General features: G+C 36.2%; 4 protein-coding genes across 6 annotated transcripts; 3 read left to right on the forward strand and 1 right to left on the reverse strand.

The window, feature by feature from the left end:
* Positions 1-307: 307 nt before the first annotated feature.
* On the forward strand, positions 308-14,524 carry LOC114750612 (protein QUIRKY-like). 3 transcript variants are annotated; one of them, XM_028939207.1, is made up of 2 exons: positions 308-315; positions 11,322-14,524. In XM_028939207.1, exon 2 carries the CDS (start codon positions 11,325-11,327, stop codon positions 14,391-14,393), a length of 3,069 nt encoding a protein of 1,022 aa, XP_028795040.1. In that variant the 5' UTR covers positions 308-315; positions 11,322-11,324; the 3' UTR covers positions 14,394-14,524. The 3 variants fall into 3 exon arrangements, with proteins under 3 accessions (XP_028795040.1, XP_028795041.1, XP_028795042.1); XM_028939208.1 differs by lacking the exon at positions 308-315 and having other exon boundaries at positions 11,255-13,895; positions 13,979-14,524; XM_028939209.1 differs by lacking the exon at positions 308-315 and having other exon boundaries at positions 11,255-13,877; positions 13,979-14,524.
* LOC114750615 (inactive protein RESTRICTED TEV MOVEMENT 2) lies at positions 7,836-8,890 on the forward strand. The gene is made up of 2 exons (XM_028939210.1): positions 7,836-8,117; positions 8,236-8,890. The coding sequence occupies exons 1-2, from the start codon at positions 7,985-7,987 to the stop codon at positions 8,766-8,768; spliced, it is 666 nt and encodes a 221-aa protein (XP_028795043.1). The 5' UTR covers positions 7,836-7,984; the 3' UTR covers positions 8,769-8,890.
* A 2,456-nt stretch (positions 14,525-16,980) lies between the features above and the next one.
* On the forward strand, positions 16,981-18,633 carry LOC114750618 (mitochondrial outer membrane protein porin of 36 kDa-like). Its single transcript, XM_028939214.1, has 5 exons — positions 16,981-17,085; positions 17,180-17,266; positions 17,498-17,557; positions 17,814-18,042; positions 18,169-18,633. Exons 1-5 carry the CDS (start codon positions 17,037-17,039, stop codon positions 18,473-18,475), a joined length of 732 nt encoding a protein of 243 aa, XP_028795047.1. The 5' UTR covers positions 16,981-17,036; the 3' UTR covers positions 18,476-18,633.
* A 406-nt stretch (positions 18,634-19,039) lies between these two features.
* On the reverse strand, positions 19,040-19,738 carry LOC114750617 (hypersensitive-induced reaction 1 protein-like). The gene has a single exon (XM_028939213.1). It carries the CDS (start codon positions 19,565-19,567, stop codon positions 19,313-19,315), a length of 255 nt encoding a protein of 84 aa, XP_028795046.1. The 5' UTR covers positions 19,568-19,738; the 3' UTR covers positions 19,040-19,312.
* Positions 19,739-19,747: the final 9 nt, after the last annotated feature.

Below are 19,747 nucleotides of genomic sequence, written 5' to 3' on the forward strand. Positions count from 1 at the left end.
GGGTCTTGAAATCGCCTCTTGTGTATTTAAAGGAGGATCTGCATGAAGTATTTGACTGATAAAAGAGAATCAAATAAGCTGATTGGCTGGCTAGCTCCAACACGGCACTCACACACCACCAAAAATGTCAACACACTGAGCCACCCAATCCGATTGCCATCCTTATAATAGATAATCACTCGAAATTAAGAAACACGTTGTGGGGTTACCAAAAATAATAATAATATAATATTTAACACGTAAAGAATATGGATATTAAAAGTAGAAGAATTCAACTTCAACGTCGGAGACAAGATGTCATAGAAAGAGAGAGAGGTTGAAGCCGCAATGGTCGGACTCACAATTTAAAGTGCCATCGTTGAAGCTTCGTACATTACCAAAAAGTCACATGCTTTCCTAACCAAAACCCTTGTGGGTCAAACTTTTTTGCCACCTCCGGTGACCGGAGCTTCTCTTCTTTGTTCTTTGTCTTCTCTCTGAGTCAAGCTTTTTAACCTACTGGGATTGCCTTGCACGCTTCCTCCATTATTTATTAACAGACTATTCCACTCAATTATTTATACACGCACAAATGACGAAAGATAAGTTCTCAGTTAAACTCAGCTCTCATATTTCCATATATGTAACTGATTTGTGTTTATGAACTATTTGATTATAACCTAGCTAGTTATCGTAATGAAGAAAATCTATGGGAAAAAGCCGTTTATGTGTAGTATTATTGTTCACATCATTGTGTCTTGGCTATGTAGCATATATTATTTAGAGAGAACGATGGATCCAGCTCATATTGGCTTCAAGTCTCTTACAAATAATTAGGGAGGTAGCTAGGGGCTTATTTTTCCGTGTGAAATTAGCATATTCAAATCTGGATGTCGATATGTCTCCTGGAGTTTTGAAAAGCTTATAAAAGATGCAGTGTATTGATTTGAATACTATTTGGTAATTACTATAATGAACCTGATTAATTGTACAAAACAGGAATATTCAATTGTTTTGAAAGCAATTATGCCCTTTTGACTATTTTTTCTTATAAAAGCTGATGGGCGGGGCAAGCTGTTTTAATTGTTACGTATGAATCTATTTAAAAACAAAAAGATTTATCTTTTTATCCGCCGAATTATAAATATATCGGGATAGTACGTTGAACCTTAAGGCTTAAAGTTATTTTAATTAAATGTTTGATAAGTGTCCGAAATTAGGCGTATATATCGGATTTGTCCCGTCTCTGACTCTAAATTAGTATATATGTAGGTGTATTTATATGTCTATATCTCTGCTGCCACCCCTTAAGCGATAGGATTAATTTGGGATGAATGATCTAAACCATATATAAGAGGGGCGATGCGATTGAAGAACGATTTCTACACTCGCATAAATATCAACACTAATAAATATATGGGTTTCCATCACTTCATATAAAATTTCACGATCCAATTTGGATTTTTGTGCCAAGATATTATAACAAAATAAAAGAGTTGAAATTTGGTTAATTTGTTTAATAATATGAAGTAAGATGCTGACAAAACCATGTTGAACAATACTTAAAAACTGGGATTTACAAAGCCAATCCTATTTTGACCAGCTTATCAACTTACATGTCATTTTTGTACGATCGTACATTTAATTATCTAAGGGTTTATATTTATATATATGTAAGATATTTTATGCCAAGCAACACTTGAATCTTTCAAACCATTTTTTTTAATTAAAAGGGTTTACAAAAACGTAAATATGTATCTAATGAGCCGGAGAAAAGATTAAAATACATAGTTTATATGTTTAGCGTCCAAATATATAATAACTAGTTGGGTTCTTTTGTTATATAACAGAATTTTTTCACAAAATACAACGAATAAATTAAATTTCGTCAAATTAAACATATTAAAGCTATGAATGAAATTAAAAGACTGATCAGAATTAAGAATGATGAATTGAAAATGACCTGAAAGGATTAGATAATGTTGGTCAGAGACGTTAAAATTAAAAATAAACAAACTACATATGGTAACCGTAAGGTTGTTAATTAGGAATATGTAACGAGGCATGTCTCACATACATTTATATATTGACAAGTCGTTAATATAATACGATACTGTACGCATCACCACGCGAAGAAGAAATAATAAGGAAAATAAATAAACAAAATGCAACAGTTTGAAAATAAATAAATAATTAACGTAAAAAAAGACAACCTAGGGATCAACTCCGTTGACCTCTAATAATTTCCCTTCTCGTCTCCTTCTATGTACATATGTGCATTTTATTGTTTTCCTATTGGCCTTACTTGTTCTTTATGGTATTCTGTCTTCTCCATTAACATCCATGAATACTGCTCATTAGTTATAACAAAGAAGAGCCACTTCATATGGAATTTAAATTACATGATACTTTTCATGACATATAATTAGCTAACGTATTATTTTTTCCCCTATAGATTTGATATTACATATATAAATAGGGTCTTGACTTGGGGAGAAGCAGAGAGGAAATTATTTTTTTAATAAGTAATAAAATTTCCGTCACTTTAATTCGAAGAATAAATTTCCATCACAACTCGGAAATTAATTTACTGAGTAGGATCTTGATGATGAGTGGTAGTGTAGTACTTCCCTCGTATTTATTATATATTTACAAACTTACTCTTAAACATTATGAAATGAAATTCAATCAAAAGGATTTTTGTCGTTAGCATTAAAAAATATTACATTTATTTAAAAATTAATTACGTTTTTAATGAATCTAAGAAAGGAAACAAACATTGTTTTTGAACTTTCTGATAAGTTAACTTTCTATAGGATATTTCTTTTATAATTAAGTGTAACAGGATGGAGTAACAATATAAGAAAAATTCCAAAGAATCTATATACATGCATTAAGACAACTTTTTATGTATTTATAACCCTATATTGAAATAGTATATTAGAAATCAAAGACGAACCAAACTCCCTTCAAAGAGCAGTAGTGTGAATGAATGATCCAATTATGTGTTGTATTTTGAAGACTCGCTGGAATTCCACCCCCCTTTTTATTTCCCATTATTTTCCCATTATTTCTTTTTTTTCCGCCAGCTTTTTAAATTCCTTTTTTGCTCATATAGAAGACCCACAAATTAAGCCACTTGATCACGTTATCGGTTTAGTTTAGTTTAGTTCTCATAATTATTACAACTCAACAGACCTTCGTCAACTTGATTATATACACACAAATTGCACTAGTTAATTCAAGTTTAAGCGTCCACTAAAACCGATAATTCAATTCAAAATTTATTGGCATAACTAAAAAAATAACCACTATATAATTATTTAAAAAAGAAGAAGAAGAAAAAGACTGAGAGAATATTGTTTATTTGTAGCGTTGAGGTAGGATCCGAAATGCATTGGGTCAACGATCATATGTACTCGTAATACCACTAAGTCAACAAATATTACGTTGTGGCTAGCTAGCTTACCTTTGAAGTTTGATGTGTTATAAAATATAATAACAATATATGTAACCATAAATATATATATGTATATATCTCGCTGGATTGAGGGACTTGATTAATATTTAAATAATTTTCAATTAACAATATTCCTAGATTCTCGGGTTTATAATTATATTTTGAACCGAGTCAGCCATTCTAATCCTAATTTCAACTATAGCGCTTCTTTGTTTATAATCAAGATTCCTCCTTAAAAATTATCATTTTCATCTCATAATAGTTATAATCAGTTTGCCGCCCATATGCAGAACTTTTAACCAAATAATTAGAGGTTTATATGATGTTCATAAAATTTAAGAAAAATTATTTATTTTGAGATAAACAAATATCTTCATAATTTCAATGAAAAATTGTGTGATTTACTCCCTGAAAATTTTAATATTGGTCGCGTTAAGATTAAATTAATGGAAAGTCAATGCATAACAACACCAAAAGCATAATTAGTAACTAATTAGCATATATATTGAGGTTAAAAAAATAATTAGTGTGTGTATGTGTGTGTGAATGAGCTATGCTGCGAAAATAATTTTCAATCATATTTGTTTAATCAGATGAAGGAGTCAAATCCATAATCCGCAGCCTTGTTTTTTTATTTCCTTTCATTGGTTTTTTTTATTTCACTTAAATACTTTTTTTGATACATTTTTTTCATTTAAATACCGCTAATTCAAAGGATTGAAAAGTTACATATATGGACGGTGATTATAAGTATTGCAGGCTCATGAATGCGAATTCCTTTTTTTTGACCAAAAGCTTATGAATGTAAATTGACGCCTGTATTTTCTATTCTTAATTATGTTGTGAAATTAATGTGAAAGTTCATACACCATGTTTAATATAACAAGTCGAAAATATTTCAATTTGAATATCACTTTTTTGTCGGAGTTTTGAGTTGGAAATCTGAAATTTAAAGGTGCACAGAAAAATAAGTAATCCCATAGAGTAGTTTAGTTGAAAATATTTAAAGTTGAATCTCTCTTTTTCTGACCAGAATTTTGAGGTTGGAATTCTCTAATTTACAGGCGCACAGAAAAGTAAGTACTATTATGAAACAGCCCAAACAACCATCAAATAATCAAAAAGCCAACAGCAAAATAATATTTGAAGTTTTTTTTCTGATCAGAGAATAATATCTTAGGCTGGAACATTATGAAAGTATAGACTATGTTTTTTTTTTTTAATGATACAACGCATAAACGATGTTAGGACTTACGAGGGTCTTTTTTTTTTTTTTTTTTTTTTTTTATATGTTTGAAGCTAGAATATACTACCTTCGGTCCTAATTATAAGAGCTAATTGACTAATTTGAGGAGATTAAAGAAAGAAGTTAAGTTAGTTATTTGTTATAAATAAGTGTTGTCTTTTCTAAAATATCCTTGATAATTAAGTGTATTGGTTAGTACTACCATTGTTAGAAGGACTATCTTGGAAACAAATACATAAATATAGAAGACAAAGTGGATTGGGGTCTTATATTTAGAATCAAAATAAAAGTCAAACGAGGTCCTATATTAAGGATCAAAGATAGTACTCCTCCGGTCCTTAATATAGGACCCAATTGCTAAGTTGGTCTTGGTCCTAAATATAATACTCATTTCTCATATTTATCAATTTTCTCTAAATTATCCCTATGGATACTCTATCAACTATAATCAAGTAGAAGATAGAGAGGGGTATTAAGAAAGATTATGGTATTTTAGAAAAAACATGTCACAATTTTTATAATTAACTAACTTACCTAACTTACTTAATCTAATCAAATTAGTTAAATAGATCCTATATTAAGGACCGGAGGAGTACTTAATATGAAAAATTTGTAATATTAAAATATTCTATTTACATTCATTCTTTTATGTTGGTGTTTATATTTTATATTGGTGTTTATATTATACTACCTCTGGTCTTAATTATACGATCTTGTTTGTAGACTATGGACGTGGTCTTATAATTTAGGACCGAAGGTAGTACTAAACATATAAAGTTTAAAATAATTTTCATAATATACAAGCAACTAGCTGCTAACATTAGATTGAACGAGTTAGATTGTTATTTCAATTAAAATATTTATGGGAAGAAATATAGTTGGGTCCTAAAATACGAAATTGATGATAAGTAACCCTCGATAAAATTTTTGCAAAAATAATTTACACATATTAATTCATACAGTTACAAAATGTTACAAACTAACAATTATTTAAAACTTAAATACTTGATTTGGAATCAAGAATCTAATACTCTGAATCGATAATTGTAATTCGTTTGTTCAGAAAATTTGTGTGGAGAACTTAAGTATCATTAAATTATAAGTTTGAGGCCTAAAAATTATTTTAAAATAGCCCAATAATTTATCCGTATGATCTGAATTGTACGTTAGTCTCCGATAAAAAATATCAATGATATTTTAGTCAATTTCAAACTATTTGTTTTAAACACAGACCACCACCAGAATACTCTTAAGCTACCTAAACTAATACTCCTCCGGTCCTTATTATAAGACCCAATTTGACTTTTTATTTGGTCATAATTATAAGACCCAATCCATTTTGTCTCTTATATTTATGCATTTTTTCCAAGATAATCCTTCTAATAATGATAGTTTTAGCCAATATACTTAATTAGCAAGGATATTTTAGGAATGACAACACTTATTTATTATAAATAACCAACTTAACTTACTTCCTTAATCTCCTCAAATAAGTCAATTGGGTCTTATAATTAGGACCGGAGGAGTATTTTTTTATAACCAAAATTAAAGTCTTAACCTACACAAACACGTCAAAATTAAGTGTTCGAAGCAAACTTTCAGACCCACCTTCATTTTCAACAATTTTTTAATTTAAAATAAAAAAAAAGGCAACTACAAGTCAATAGTAGTATTATAGGATTTTTCCAACACACACTTTCAATATTTGGGCAGTAATCTTCTCTTTGTTTTTACATTTTTTTGGGCTCATCAACGCAGAAGTTTAATGTTTTGCGTTACATGCTGGTTGCTGGACATATTTGTTGGTTTGGGCCAGATGGGCCGGGCGGGGTGATATCACCTGGAAGCCTGCAACAAGGGCATTACGGGGCAGCGTCAAGGGATTTTCTTATCATAGCAAGTTTGATGATTGAAAATATTAATGATAGATTAAGCTTAAATAATGTCTTAAAGTATTTTTTATTAAATTATGATATATGTCAAAAAAATTAAAGAAATTATATAGGAAATCACTTACAGCTAACTCAAGTGGTAGAAGAAAGATAAATGCTATATTTAGATGGCTAATGACATACGTAGAAGACTTCGAAGTGGTATATACGTGGTCAAGAAGTGCCCTTGGGGTGAGGTTACACAAAATGGGCTATGAATAATGTTCAAAGTACAGATTCTCCTTATGTAGCAAAATTACTATGTATTTATTAACGTGTCACTGTAAAATCATACATTTTTTATGTATTAAGTGGAGAATTTAATGAAAAAAAATATTGAGTTTACACAGCGCAAGATTCTTTGATTCACACAATCATTATTTATTGACTAATCTTCCTCTCATCCACGCCATTCTCTTCTAATCTCAGGCCCAAAAGAAGAAAAAAAGGTTTAGGGGCTGCTGTCTTTTTTATAAAAACCAGTTCAAGATTGAATTTAGTTCTTAATATAAGATCTTAATTTATTTTATTTTTTAAATTTATAGTTTTTTTTTCCAAACATTCCTATGGACTGTAACGTGTTGTCACCAAAGAATATATCTAATACACATGATCAAATATGGTAGTTTAGGCAAGTTAAACCATATTTATTACAAATAATTAACCTAACTAATTTGGTAAAAAATCATTGTTCAAAAATTTAATTAGTTAAAAGGACCTAAATTTGAATGCGTATAACTATGATTTGTGAGTGCAATATTTATTTTGTTGTGTGCAACATGTCTTCCATTATGTGTAAATAACTTTCATAGTAATGATTGTGGCACATCATTGACGATATGTTGCATATAACAGAAGAAAAATTGCACTAACTGATTATAGTTATAGTCGTTAAAATTTAAGTCTTTTTATTTAGCCAATTAAGTTTTTAAACTGACGCTTTTAACCAAATTTTTCTAACTAATTTTTTTAATACCTTCAAACTAATTATTTTAAGGATAGGAGCTAGCGCAACATGTTGGCATGCAATATCTTGATCTGCTGGACAACCGCCGCCACCGAAAGAGGTGGCCTGGGAATAAGCAAACGAAGCAAAGAATAGTCCACTTCTGGACGTTGCTACAGAACTTCATACGTACGTTGGTCACCTCCTCAAGTTCTTATGCGCTCTTTCATCATAAGTTTGGAATAATAATGCTAACAAGCCATCCAACAAACTCATTCGCCATCTTCACAGGAAATATGCAGATCACCGCATGCAATGCAATTTATATAGCTCATGATCAAGGACAAAGTTTCATTGTGAATTTTCACACTTAATACTTTCTCTCTAGAGAATCATATCAGCGATCAATTTCATCCACATCAATGGCTAGTGTTACAGATGGAAGACGGGTTGGAGTCAGAATAAGCTCACGCCCCCCTCTTGTGGAACAGATAGTTCCTAATTCTGGATGGACACAGGATTCCACCGGCCATTATCTTCTGGTCGATCTTCCTGGTATTATTCCATATTCAAACACCCTCTATTTTAATTAATCTGCAAGACTGGAATTTACATGTTGGAAGGTTACTTTTCTTCTTGGCTTGCTTCTTCAATCTCTGGATGGTTTTCTCAGGATTCAAGAAGGAAGAGGTGAAGCTTCAGGTGGAGGGCTCTGGCTATATCACAGTAAGAGGAGAAAGGCAAGTGAACGAAGTGAAACGTGTTCGGTTTGAGCTGGTTTTTCCAGTGCCAAATGATTCAGATACTGATAAGATAGCTGGGAAATTTGATAATGAGATCCTTTATGTGACTATCACCAAGAGAGCTGCACAAAGGAACACAGAAACTGAACCAGCTAAGCCTGCAAATGGCAGTGTTAGGAGACAAGAAGAAAATCATAAACGCGAGCAACCCAGTTCTGATAATCAACGAAGAGATCACAACAGAGAACAGGACCGCCATATGAAGGGGGAAAGAAGAAATGAAATCAATCACGTGGGGGGTTTTCCCGAAGATCTGGTAAGGAAATGGGGAAAAGAACCTACTATATTAGAAAATGCAGTGAAAGTTTTAAGACAAAACAAGGGAATTGTTATCACTGCAGTTGTAGCCTTTTCCTTAGGATTGTTAGTTTCTCGCAAGTTTCAATCCTCAACCGCAGAATAAACGGATTTACTCGACCTGCATTCATGAATGTATATTCTTCCCTTATGTGACGTCCCTCCTATCTATTTATAGTTGTGTGTTTGAACCAATAAGAAATTTAAATATGTCACACCTCGTGGTTATGCTTCTCCCATGATATTATGGTTATGTAGAATAAAGTTTCATATGATTCTGCAAACAATAATATCTGTTCCTTATCCTTCCTCTAATTTTTTCCCCACAACTTTGATACCTTCAAGCATGGTTTGATTTGTTTATGGGCAACCTTTTGCTTTGTCATAACTCTGGCAAAAGATCCTGCCTCCACGTCAACATTCTACATCATATGTTTGACTGTCTTGTTACGGAACATATATAAGATGGCTAATACATAAGAGATTCTCAGTTTCTTACTTTTCATATCAATTCAGAAATCCACATTGCTTCAACTCTTCATCCTCTCCTGCCTCCACCAAAGTGAAAACAGAAATTTCAAGTTCCTGGTCTCTCAATTCTCAGTCCTATGCATCCAATTAACTTTATGCCGACTTGGTATTCCTTTGACAAAACCCTTACAAAATAACTCGGATTGCCTTTTGTTTTTCAACACATCCTTTGCATTTGATTCTTTAAGCAACAGTGTTCTTTTACTCACCTCATCCTCAACTTCATCCAAAAAAATATGCTGAATCAGAGAGGCATCGTATCAAGGTTTGCTTTTAATCTTAACGGGATCAGATTCCACAAACAGTCCAACAAATTAAAAAGCGCACAAAAACACACACAGCACGCACTGGTACAGAAAAGAGAAGTTTATTGGGCATCTGAACCAAAAAGTTGTAAGCCTACTAATGTATAAATGTGAATGCACAGCAACAGAACAAAATAAAATCTCCCTTGCAATCTCAACACAAAAATCTTTCTTGCACAACTCAAACATGCAGTTATTAATGTATAACTTTCCTTCCCATAACATGGATTTTAGAATCTCTTCCAAATCCAAAATTCTTGAGCAAAATACAAAGTGCTTAAGGTTGACAAAATTACTGAGAACACATTAATTTGGCAACCAATGGCTGCTCGAAATGGAAAAAGGGAAGGTTTATTTATAGTTAGAGATATAGACGGTGACAAGCAATGGATAGGCAGGGGGAGAATCAGAGAGAGCACAAGAAGAGATAAAGGCGATGCTTTGTCGTCCCAACTTTATTCAAAATTGGCTGCTTTTGACAAAAAGGATGGCTACATGGTTGCGACGTGGAATCATGTGCCTTCCCCTCTCTTAAATCTTTCAGCTTACGTAAGGTCTCTAACTAAGTGCACAAAGAGAGTCTTCTCCTTCAAACTAACAATTACTGCAGCGTCCTAAGACGATATTCAAAAGCTGCTTCTTCATAATTTTTCTTTCCTTTTGTGTTTTCAATGACAATTATCATGGGATTGATGACTTCTCAGCAAACTTAAAATCCAGATAACATTATGCCTATGCTATATATTTACAAAGTTGTGCAAGTGACAGTTTCCTTGCTGGCAAGCATTCAAGTTGTGTAAGAGTATGTGCATAATTGATAAGCACTTTTACAATGATAAATATATGATTTATGAGTTAGTTGAGAAGTTTATTTTAAACATAAATATAAGATTTCGAATCATTTTATCTTGAAAATTTATAAATTTTCTCAAGTCATTTATGTTGATGGCTTGTATTAAAGAAAGTTTCGATTAATAAGGCGGTGATTAAAATTGATATTTTAGAAAATCAACACACTTTTTTTTTTGTTAGAGTTAATCCTCTTGTAGTCACTATCAGGTGCTAAGATATGGATACTTCTCCTCACAAAAATTTTGAACCTTGAATCCTTCCATTGTGGGGAATATCTTCTCATATTTGTTACAGAACTAATTTTTTCAATATTCATGTATTAGGTATTTAAATTCTTCAAACTGAAATGAAAGGAGAACGTTAGATGATGAGCTCATTAGTCAAGCCATAAGTTCATGAGCTGAGGAATTATAGCATAATAAATTGATTAAGAAGTACAGATAAGAACTTTTGTGCTCATAGATCAGTGCAAGAGAAGAGACTGCATCAATTATTCTCATGGGTTTGGAACCAGTGGAATAACATAAACTATCAATTATTTTAAATCATAATTAAACAATTAATACTTCATAATTATAAAGAAATGGGAAGAGAAGCTGAGGTGGATAACGAATCCAGAGCAGAGGGAGGGAAGGAAGGCTAAAGGTGGAAAGCAAAACCTTCGCGAGAGAGCATGGAATCTGATCTGCCCACTATCACCGTCTACCAAACTTCAATTCTAGTCCCCCCACCATGTATTAAAACAAAAAAAAAACTAAAAAAGAAGGATAAAGAAAGAGCATAAATTCAAGGGAAAATTAAACTAAAATAACAAAAATAAAATAATAAAGCAACCAACATTCTTCATTTCTTCTCACTCTTCCTGCTCTCTCTCTCTCTCTCTCTCTCTCCTGCCTCTATCAACGGCCACCGTTATTAGCTGCAATTTCAAGCTCACCGGAAACAGAATCTGATCCCGTTAACAACATGAGAACATGACGACGCCGATGCAGCCTCCACCGCTTGGTCCGGGATTTGTCAGAAAGCTTATCGTTGAAGTAGTGGATGCGCGCAATCTCCTTCCCAAGGATGGCCAGGGAAGCTCCAGCCCTTACGTCGTCGCTGACTTTGATGGACACAGGAAAAGGACCAGTTCCCAGTACAAGGACCTTAACCCGGTTTGGAACGAGGTTCTTGAGTTCATTGTATCTGACCCCCATAACATGGAGTTCGAAGAGCTAAATATTGAGGTCAACAACGACAAGAAGTTTGGAAATGGAAGTGGCCGGAAAAATCACTTCCTAGGCAGGGTGAGGCTGTACGGAACTCAATTCTCCAAGAGAGGGGATGAAGGTTTGGTGTACTATACGCTGGAGAAGAGGAGCGTGTTTAATTGGGTTAGGGGCGAAATAGGCCTTAAGATTTATTACTATGATGAGATGATGGAGGAAGAAGGACCGCCTCCGCAGCCAGAGCAGGAGCCACAGCAGCAAGCTCCAGAGCATGAGGGTCCGGGCGTAGTAGTTGAGGAAGGAGGAGCGTTTGAGGTCCAAGGCCCGCCGGAGCATTGCGTACCTGGAGTCCCTCATTCACCGCATGTTGTGGTTATTGAAGAATCGCCACCGCCGGTGGTCCATGTACCGCAGTATCAACCTATGCCGGAAATGGCAGGACAACCACCACCTGTATCGGGAATACCCCCTCCAGAGGTCCGAAGAATGCAGTCAGGAAGAATACCGGGAGGGGAGAGAGTTAGGATTTTGAAAAGGCCCAATGGAGATTACTCGCCAAAAGTGATCTCTAAAAAGCCCACCGGCGTCGATTCTGAGAGAGTTCACCCCTATGAGCTGGTGGAGCCGATGCAATACCTGTTTGTCAAAATCGTCAAGGCTCGTGGGTTGGCCCCGAATGAGAGTCCATATGTGAAGATTCGAGGGTCATCGGGTCCCTTGCTCACATCAAAACCTGCGCAATACCGTCCAAATGAGCCCAATGACTCGCCGGAGTGGAACCAGGTTTTCGCTCTCGGACACAAGGCTGACACAGCGAGCACGACATTGGAGATCTCGGTTTGGGATTATCCAACTGAGCAATTTTTGGGCGGTGTTTGCTTTGATCTCTCCGACGTACCTGTACGAGACCCTCCTGATAGTCCATTGGCTCCGCAATGGTACCGCCTTGAAGGTGGTGCCGTAGAACAAAATTCAGGCAGAGTTTCAGGTGATATTCAACTTGCCGTCTGGATTGGTACACAAGCAGATGAAGCATTCCCGGAGGCATGGAGCTCCGACGTACCAGACGTGGCATACACACGCTCTAAAGTATACCAGTCGCCTAAGCTTTGGTACTTGCGTGTGAACATCATTGAAGCTCAAGACCTCAACATCCCTCCGAATCTACCCCCATTAACGGCGCCGGAGATTCGAATAAAAGTACAGTTAGGATTCCAAAGCCAACGAACAAGGCGAGGGTGCATGAACAACCACAGCCTATCAATCCATTGGAACGAAGACCTGCTCTTTGTGGCCGGCGAGCCTCTCGAAGAAGATCCCATGATCCTGCTAGTAGAAGACCGTACGACCAGGGAGGCCGCGATCCTGGGACACATCGTAATCCCACTGACTTCCATTGAGCAACGAATCGACGAGCGCCACGTGGCTTCGAAATGGTTCTCCCTTGATGGTCTTAACGGGTGTGGCCCCTACAGGGGCCGAGTCCACCTGAGACTATGCTTGGAAGGAGGCTATCACGTGCTGGACGAAGCGGCACACGTATGCAGTGACTTCCGGGCGACGGCGAAACAGCTGTGGAAGCCGCCCATTGGAATTCTTGAACTCGGAATCTTAGGGGCGCGCAGTCTCATTCCCATGAAACCCAGACCAGGAGGAAAGGGGTCCACCGATGCTTACTGTGTGGCTAAATACGGGAAGAAATGGGTTCGCACTCGAACCATCACAGACAGCTTTGATCCACGTTGGAACGAGCAGTACACGTGGCAAGTGTACGACCCATGTACAGTTTTGACCATCGGCGTCTTTGACAATTGGCGAATGTTTGTTGACGCATCAGAAGATAAACCTGACAATCGCATTGGGAAGGTTCGAATACGAGTATCTACTCTGGAGAGTAATAAGGTGTACACAAGTTCATATCCTCTGTTGGTGTTATCCCGATGTGGGTTGAAGAAAATCGGTGAGATTGAGCTAGCAGTTCGTTTTGCCTGTCCTTCATTGCTGCCTGATACATGTGCACTTTACGGGCAGCCATTGTTTCCTAGAATGCATTATCTTCGTCCCCTCGGCTTGGCTCAACAGGAGGCACTACGGGGAGCCGCCACAAAGATGGTGGCGCAGTGGCTCTCGAAGGCGGAGCCACCGCTGGGGCACGAGGTGGTTCGGTACATGTTGGATGCGGACTCGCACACTTGGAGCATAAGGAAGAGCAAGGCCAATTGGTGTCGGATCGTGGCGGTTCTGGCTTGGGCCATCGGGTTGGCAAAATGGTTGGACGACATCAGAAGGTGGAGGAAGCCGGTGACGACTGTTCTGGTCCATATTCTATACCTGGTACTTGTTTGGTATCCAGATTTGATTGTCCCTACTGGCTTCTTATACGTGGTTTTGATTGGCATATGGTATTACCGGTTCAGACCCAGGATACCGGCTGGGATGGATACCCGATTGTCACAAGCCGAAACAGTTGACCCGGATGAGTTAGATGAGGAATTTGACACAATGCCCAGTTCAAGGCCACCTGATATAGTTCAGGTGAGATACGACAGGTTACGCATGTTGGCTGCTCGGGTCCAAACTGTGTTGGGTGATTTTGCAGCACAAGGGGAGAGGCTGCAAGCCTTGGTGAGTTGGAGGGATCCAAGGGCCACGAAGATATTCATTGCAATGTGTCTGACAATTACAGTGACAATGTATGTGGTTCCACCAAAAATGGTGGCTGTGGCTTTAGGATTTTACTACCTGCGACATCCCATGTTCAGGGACCCCATGCCTTCTGCTTCCTTAAACTTTTTCAGGAGACTGCCAAGTCTGTCTGATCGGCTGATGTAGATTGATTCACATTACCGTAGGTCTATTTTTTCATTTGCTTTTTTTGGGACAATTTTTCAGACATCAGATTTTAAATATTGGGGATGGATGGTGGGAGTAGGGGTGAGACAACAATGCAACCATTTGGCCTTTAAAAAGTTGTCCCCAGTAATAACATTGCATGGACAATAAAGTGGGTGATGAAACTCTGAGAGGAAAGTAGCTAGTTGTCATCATGTTCTTTTTGCTGTAATGAACTACATTTCCTGATGACCACCATTCAAAACTTGAAATAAGAGATGGGGTATCGGCTCTTTGATGGCGAGGAGAATTTCCTGTCATCGTGTTTGGGAAAGTATATACCTCTGGATATGTTGTTTAAGTTCAATGTGCTTGCGGTTCTGATATTTTGCTTTCATTTGTGAACTGTGGTTCTGATATTTTAATGATATCTTGAATTCTTTATTGTGTAACCTTTGGATGGACCAAATAGAAGCACACTTTAGGGTTAATTAAATATACAGAACCAAGGCTTTGCACATTTCTCTATTGGTTATGCTTATGCTAGACTTAAAAAAGCTAGAAATCCAGTGTTGAATTGCATCAGAAAGCAAATGACCCTTCATTCATGCATACCTCTCGTTGAATTATACTACCTCCGGTTCTTAATATAGGATCTCGTTTGACTTTTATTTTGATCCTAATTATAAAATTCCAATCCACTTTATCTCTCATATTTATGTATTTTTTTTCTAAGGTAGTTCTTCTAATAATGGTAGTTTTAGTCAATAAACTTAATTAGTAGTGATATTTTAGGAAATACAACACATATTTATTACAAATAACTAACTTAACTTGTTTCTTTAATCTCCTCAAATTAGTCAACTAGCTCTTATAATTAAGACTTGAGGTCGTATGTTAACAGGAAGGAATGTTTTAAGAGAGTCTGCTCTGGGATGTCTTAACTTTGTTTTCCGTGCACAACAAGGGAACTGGAAAGAAGTCTCGTAACTACTTGAGAAACCTGGAAATTTGGCATCCATTGATCCTGCATATCACTGATCAGTGGCTAAGTGCGGAGAAACTGTTTTTGCTGAATTTTAGAACCATGCAATAATTTCATGTACTTTTTCTGGGTCATCAAACTAATTTGCGTTACATAAACCAACGATTCACAGATCCAACTCAGAAATGGCTTCTTTACTAAGACTACTAACAAGCTTACAATATTCAATGCATAAACCAGACCAGAATTTTGAGTCTCCCATTGATTTTTTTTTAATAAACAAACAATAAATTTCTCCTCTTCAATATTGTGATCAGGTAATTAGAAAGTAGAAGCTCCTAAATTTTTTTTTTGGCTTACAAATTTCAGGAAAAAATGTGAATATATACAGAAAAATACACTTTGTATTCTGCGACTTCCAACTAATACGGCAATATTCTTCGTAGTCAATTGTACAGTACAGACAGACTACGTACTTGAAACTGTAGTTTCTATAGTATCCAACCTAAATTATAGCCTATTATAAGTATGCTACTTTCAAGATTGTAATCATTAGATTGGATGGATATTTTTGGCTGTAATCGCACAGCATAATTATTTTAATGATATTCTATTATCTCAAATAGTAGTATAAGTACCATGTTTATTGAAATTAATTTAAACCCATGCACTTAAAATTAAATAAAATTACTTTAATTAATAACAAATCATGCGCAACCTTAAAAATGAGTTTTAAAAAGCTATCTGTAACTTTTTTTGACCAAATCTGTAAATTAATTTCATTATCCATAGTGACTAGGATACGTGAGAGTGACGATTGATTTGGGCCTTTGCAGTACCTGCTTGTGAAGCTGTTGTGGGGAGCTAACGGCCGAGTTTAGTTTCCTCGATCCGTTTGGGAAGAGGACGAATTTGTACCTTCCCTTCTTGTCAGCTATCAATAATCTAATCCCCTGTTAGCTAGAAAATTAGCGTAACAGAAACTATATTTCCCTTAATTTATTTGGGTAATTGGGTCTAAGCCTTCCAGAAGAAACGAAATCTAAATCCATAGCAATCAATCTGGAGACTGAAGGAAAGGATGAACCTGAAGGCGAAGCTGTTATGAAGAAGGATAAGATGCAAAATTTGCAGCAAAACTCCGGAGTTTCGCAATGCATCTTCAAATATCATCACACGTCTTCAGATCGAAAGACTTGGTGTTTAATTTTAGTTTTGTTAACTTTTCTTTGTGGAGGGTTGTTAAACAGTGACAAAATAAGGAGATTAAATGTTTCCAAATATGTACCAGAATTCTGGGGGTGAGCTTAAGAGCAAAGCAACAATGATTATCAACAGTAAGTTGTATATAACCAAAATTTACTGGGCAGATTACTCTAAGCTAGCTATATATCACCATCGGCACTGAGGCCGCCTAGCTTGAGTCTTACTCTTTCTCTATTCGCATGCCGTCTTGACTCACATAAACGGTATTTACAACTGGTTCACTGGAAATTTCGTTTGGAGATTGGACACTGTCTGATTAAATGTCTGTTTGTGCAAGAGGAAATTTCGTCATTGCCTTTCATTGTTTTCCAATAAATTCTCGAGCCTATCAAATCAAAAACCGGCGCATCACCGGAAGAGAATATTGATTTCTATGCAGTGTTCTTAGAGAAATGAGCAGGTGTCCGGGCATATATTTTGATATTGGGAAAAGAGCTAAAGGTTTAAGGATGATTTTATTTTCTTTTCAGATTCTTTTCATTCATTGTTTTTCCTCTTTAAGATTCTAACACGCTTGTGATTTCATTTTTCTTAGCTGTTCTTCACAAGGACTATGCTCACCAACCACCAATTCACTTTCACTACCAAATGATGGACTGGAATCTAGATCTGTCTTGTCAAGGTAATTGAAATATAAGCTTTTCCCCCCTCTTCCTTGTGGCTTAAAAAACTTTTCTGTTAGAAAAATATGTTTACAAGAAACAAACTGAATTTTCAAAACCTGTGTCTTCGCTTTTTTTTAACTCTGAAATAACAGTATTGATCCTAAATATTTTACCCGAAAATGGAAATAATTAATGGCCATGGAATTTAATAGCTGACCACGGTGTCTTTTATGTTGCAACTGCAACAGTGGACGAAATTGTGCCTGGAGTTAGAAGCCTCTGCAATTTTACACTCCCTGATTCTGGGAAAAATCTTTCCTAACTTGGTAAAATCTTTCCTAACTTGCAAAACATAATAAAATTATTTATGCACTTTGCGCGTGGAATTTTCAAGTTATCTTTGAGCTTAAAAGGCTTTCTTCTCATGTTTGTATATCACGTTTACCTTAGACTCTCAGATTGATATCATCTTTGAAGATGACTCAATCATCATGATCGTCCTTCTATCTATTTGTTAAGAACTTCATCAATATCATCTTAATCCTTTTGAATTTTGATGATCACAGGTGGAACTGCAATACTTGAGTAACTACACTGGAATAACTGGGTGCATTGGATTAATAGGAAACCTTGAAAGAGGATATGACCCTGTGGTCAACTTCTCTGGTCTTATAGGAACAGATATTCTATCTTTGGGGGCCAAACTTGCATACGACATTTCGACAAAGGAATTCAGGAAAATGAATGTTGGTTGCACCTTCAACACTGCGTTCCTTGTTGCTTCTATGACCATGTGAGCTTCACGAAATATAGTTGCGCACACACAAGTTCAAAATGTCCACTTAGACTACACCTGTGATTGGTTTGAGCTGGATCTTTGTGAAACTATCATGAGATTCTCAAGTTTGCTTTGATACAGGCATGACAGGTTTGACACTGTGAAAGCATCCTTTTATCATGAGGTGAACCCTCTGACAAAGACAGCCATAGCAGCAGAGGTGAAGCATAGGATCTCAATGAATGAGACCGGTGTGACTATTGGTGCTCAGCACGCATTGCTACCTTGCACATTGGTGAAGGCTCGACTTGATACCTATGGAAAGGCGGGTGCTCTTATTCAGCAACAGTTCTGGCAGAGAATTTGTATATCCGTGGCTGGAGAAATGGATTTTAGGGCCACAAGTAAACTTCCTAAGGTTGGCCTCTCCCTGGCTCTAGCACCCTAGTCAATCTCAAGGAGAAAAGCTACTATCTAGCACGCTTGATGAACGATTTCATTATTTATCGCTATCCATTTTAAATCAATATTGCAGAATGTCGACAATTTTTACGAATAAAGACAATGATAGTTGACAATATTTTTACGAATATTTTTTGCGAACAGGATTTAACGTTCCCAAATACCTATAAAGTATTAAAAAAAAAGCATAAGATGCTTAAATACCCTAAAAGTATCACAAAGAAATACCCAGTATGTGAACAAATTTTTTTGACTCTTATACATCCTGAAAGTTTTATTTCCGAGTACTGGGTATTGAGTGTTCCTTTATAGATATTTCTAGGATATTTGAGCACCTTGTTCTAAGGAAAAATTAATTTGCTCCTTTATCTTCAATCTTAAAATGCTTTCAACAATGATAGCCCAAAAGATGGGAGTTGGCATACTATTTCTCTTGTTTACTCTGTTTTAGAGAGCTTGATTATAACGTATTTCCCAATACCAAGCAACATTATCGAAAAACAACAGACAGTCTCTTATTCTATGATTGAGCATAAGTAAACTCCAAAGGTAAACAAAAGAAAAGAAATTTCCTTGAAATCACCATTCACACCAAAGAAAACAGGTAACCTACAGGGGCAGTTGATGGTTTTAAGTATCCAAAGCAGGGTATTTAAAAAGGGCATGGCCCACCAATCCACAGAACTATTATCTACAGTAATACTGATTGTTGCCACAAAACAAGATCAGAAAGCACAGTTCATAGATACCCTCCACGCGAATAGTCAACACAGTCTCATCCATAGCTGTACAAACCAGATAAAAGAGCTGGGTGATATAGAAGCTACTGATGAGAAGCCTGAAGAAGTCCATCCCGAATTTGAGTGGCTACATCACGAACGGCACCAGGTCCATGAGGAATGAACACAGCAGAAGATTTGGAGGCAGCACCAATTTCTTTCATGGTATCGAAATACTGAGTCACAAGCACCATGTCCATCACATCTTTAGCAGTGGTTCCTGGTACATTTACTGAGAATCCAAGCACACTGTCTCTTAAACCATCCACAATTGCTTGACGTTGCCGAGCAATACCCATTCCAGAGAGATACTTGGACTCTGCCTCACCCTCAGCTCGCTTAATTTGCAAAATTTTCTCTGCTTCTGCCTTCTCATTAGCTGCCACCCTCAATCTTGCAGCTGAGATAAAAAGTTATTGTTAGAAGACGAGCACAGACAAAAAAGAACAACTTTTTCACCAATTTAGTCAGCCAATGGA

The sequence above is a fragment of the Neltuma alba genome, unplaced genomic scaffold (genome assembly GCF_004799145.2).
Source record: "Neltuma alba isolate B1F8T4 unplaced genomic scaffold, ASM479914v2 tig00006548_pilon, whole genome shotgun sequence".
NCBI lineage: Eukaryota > Viridiplantae > Streptophyta > Magnoliopsida > Fabales > Fabaceae > Neltuma > Neltuma alba.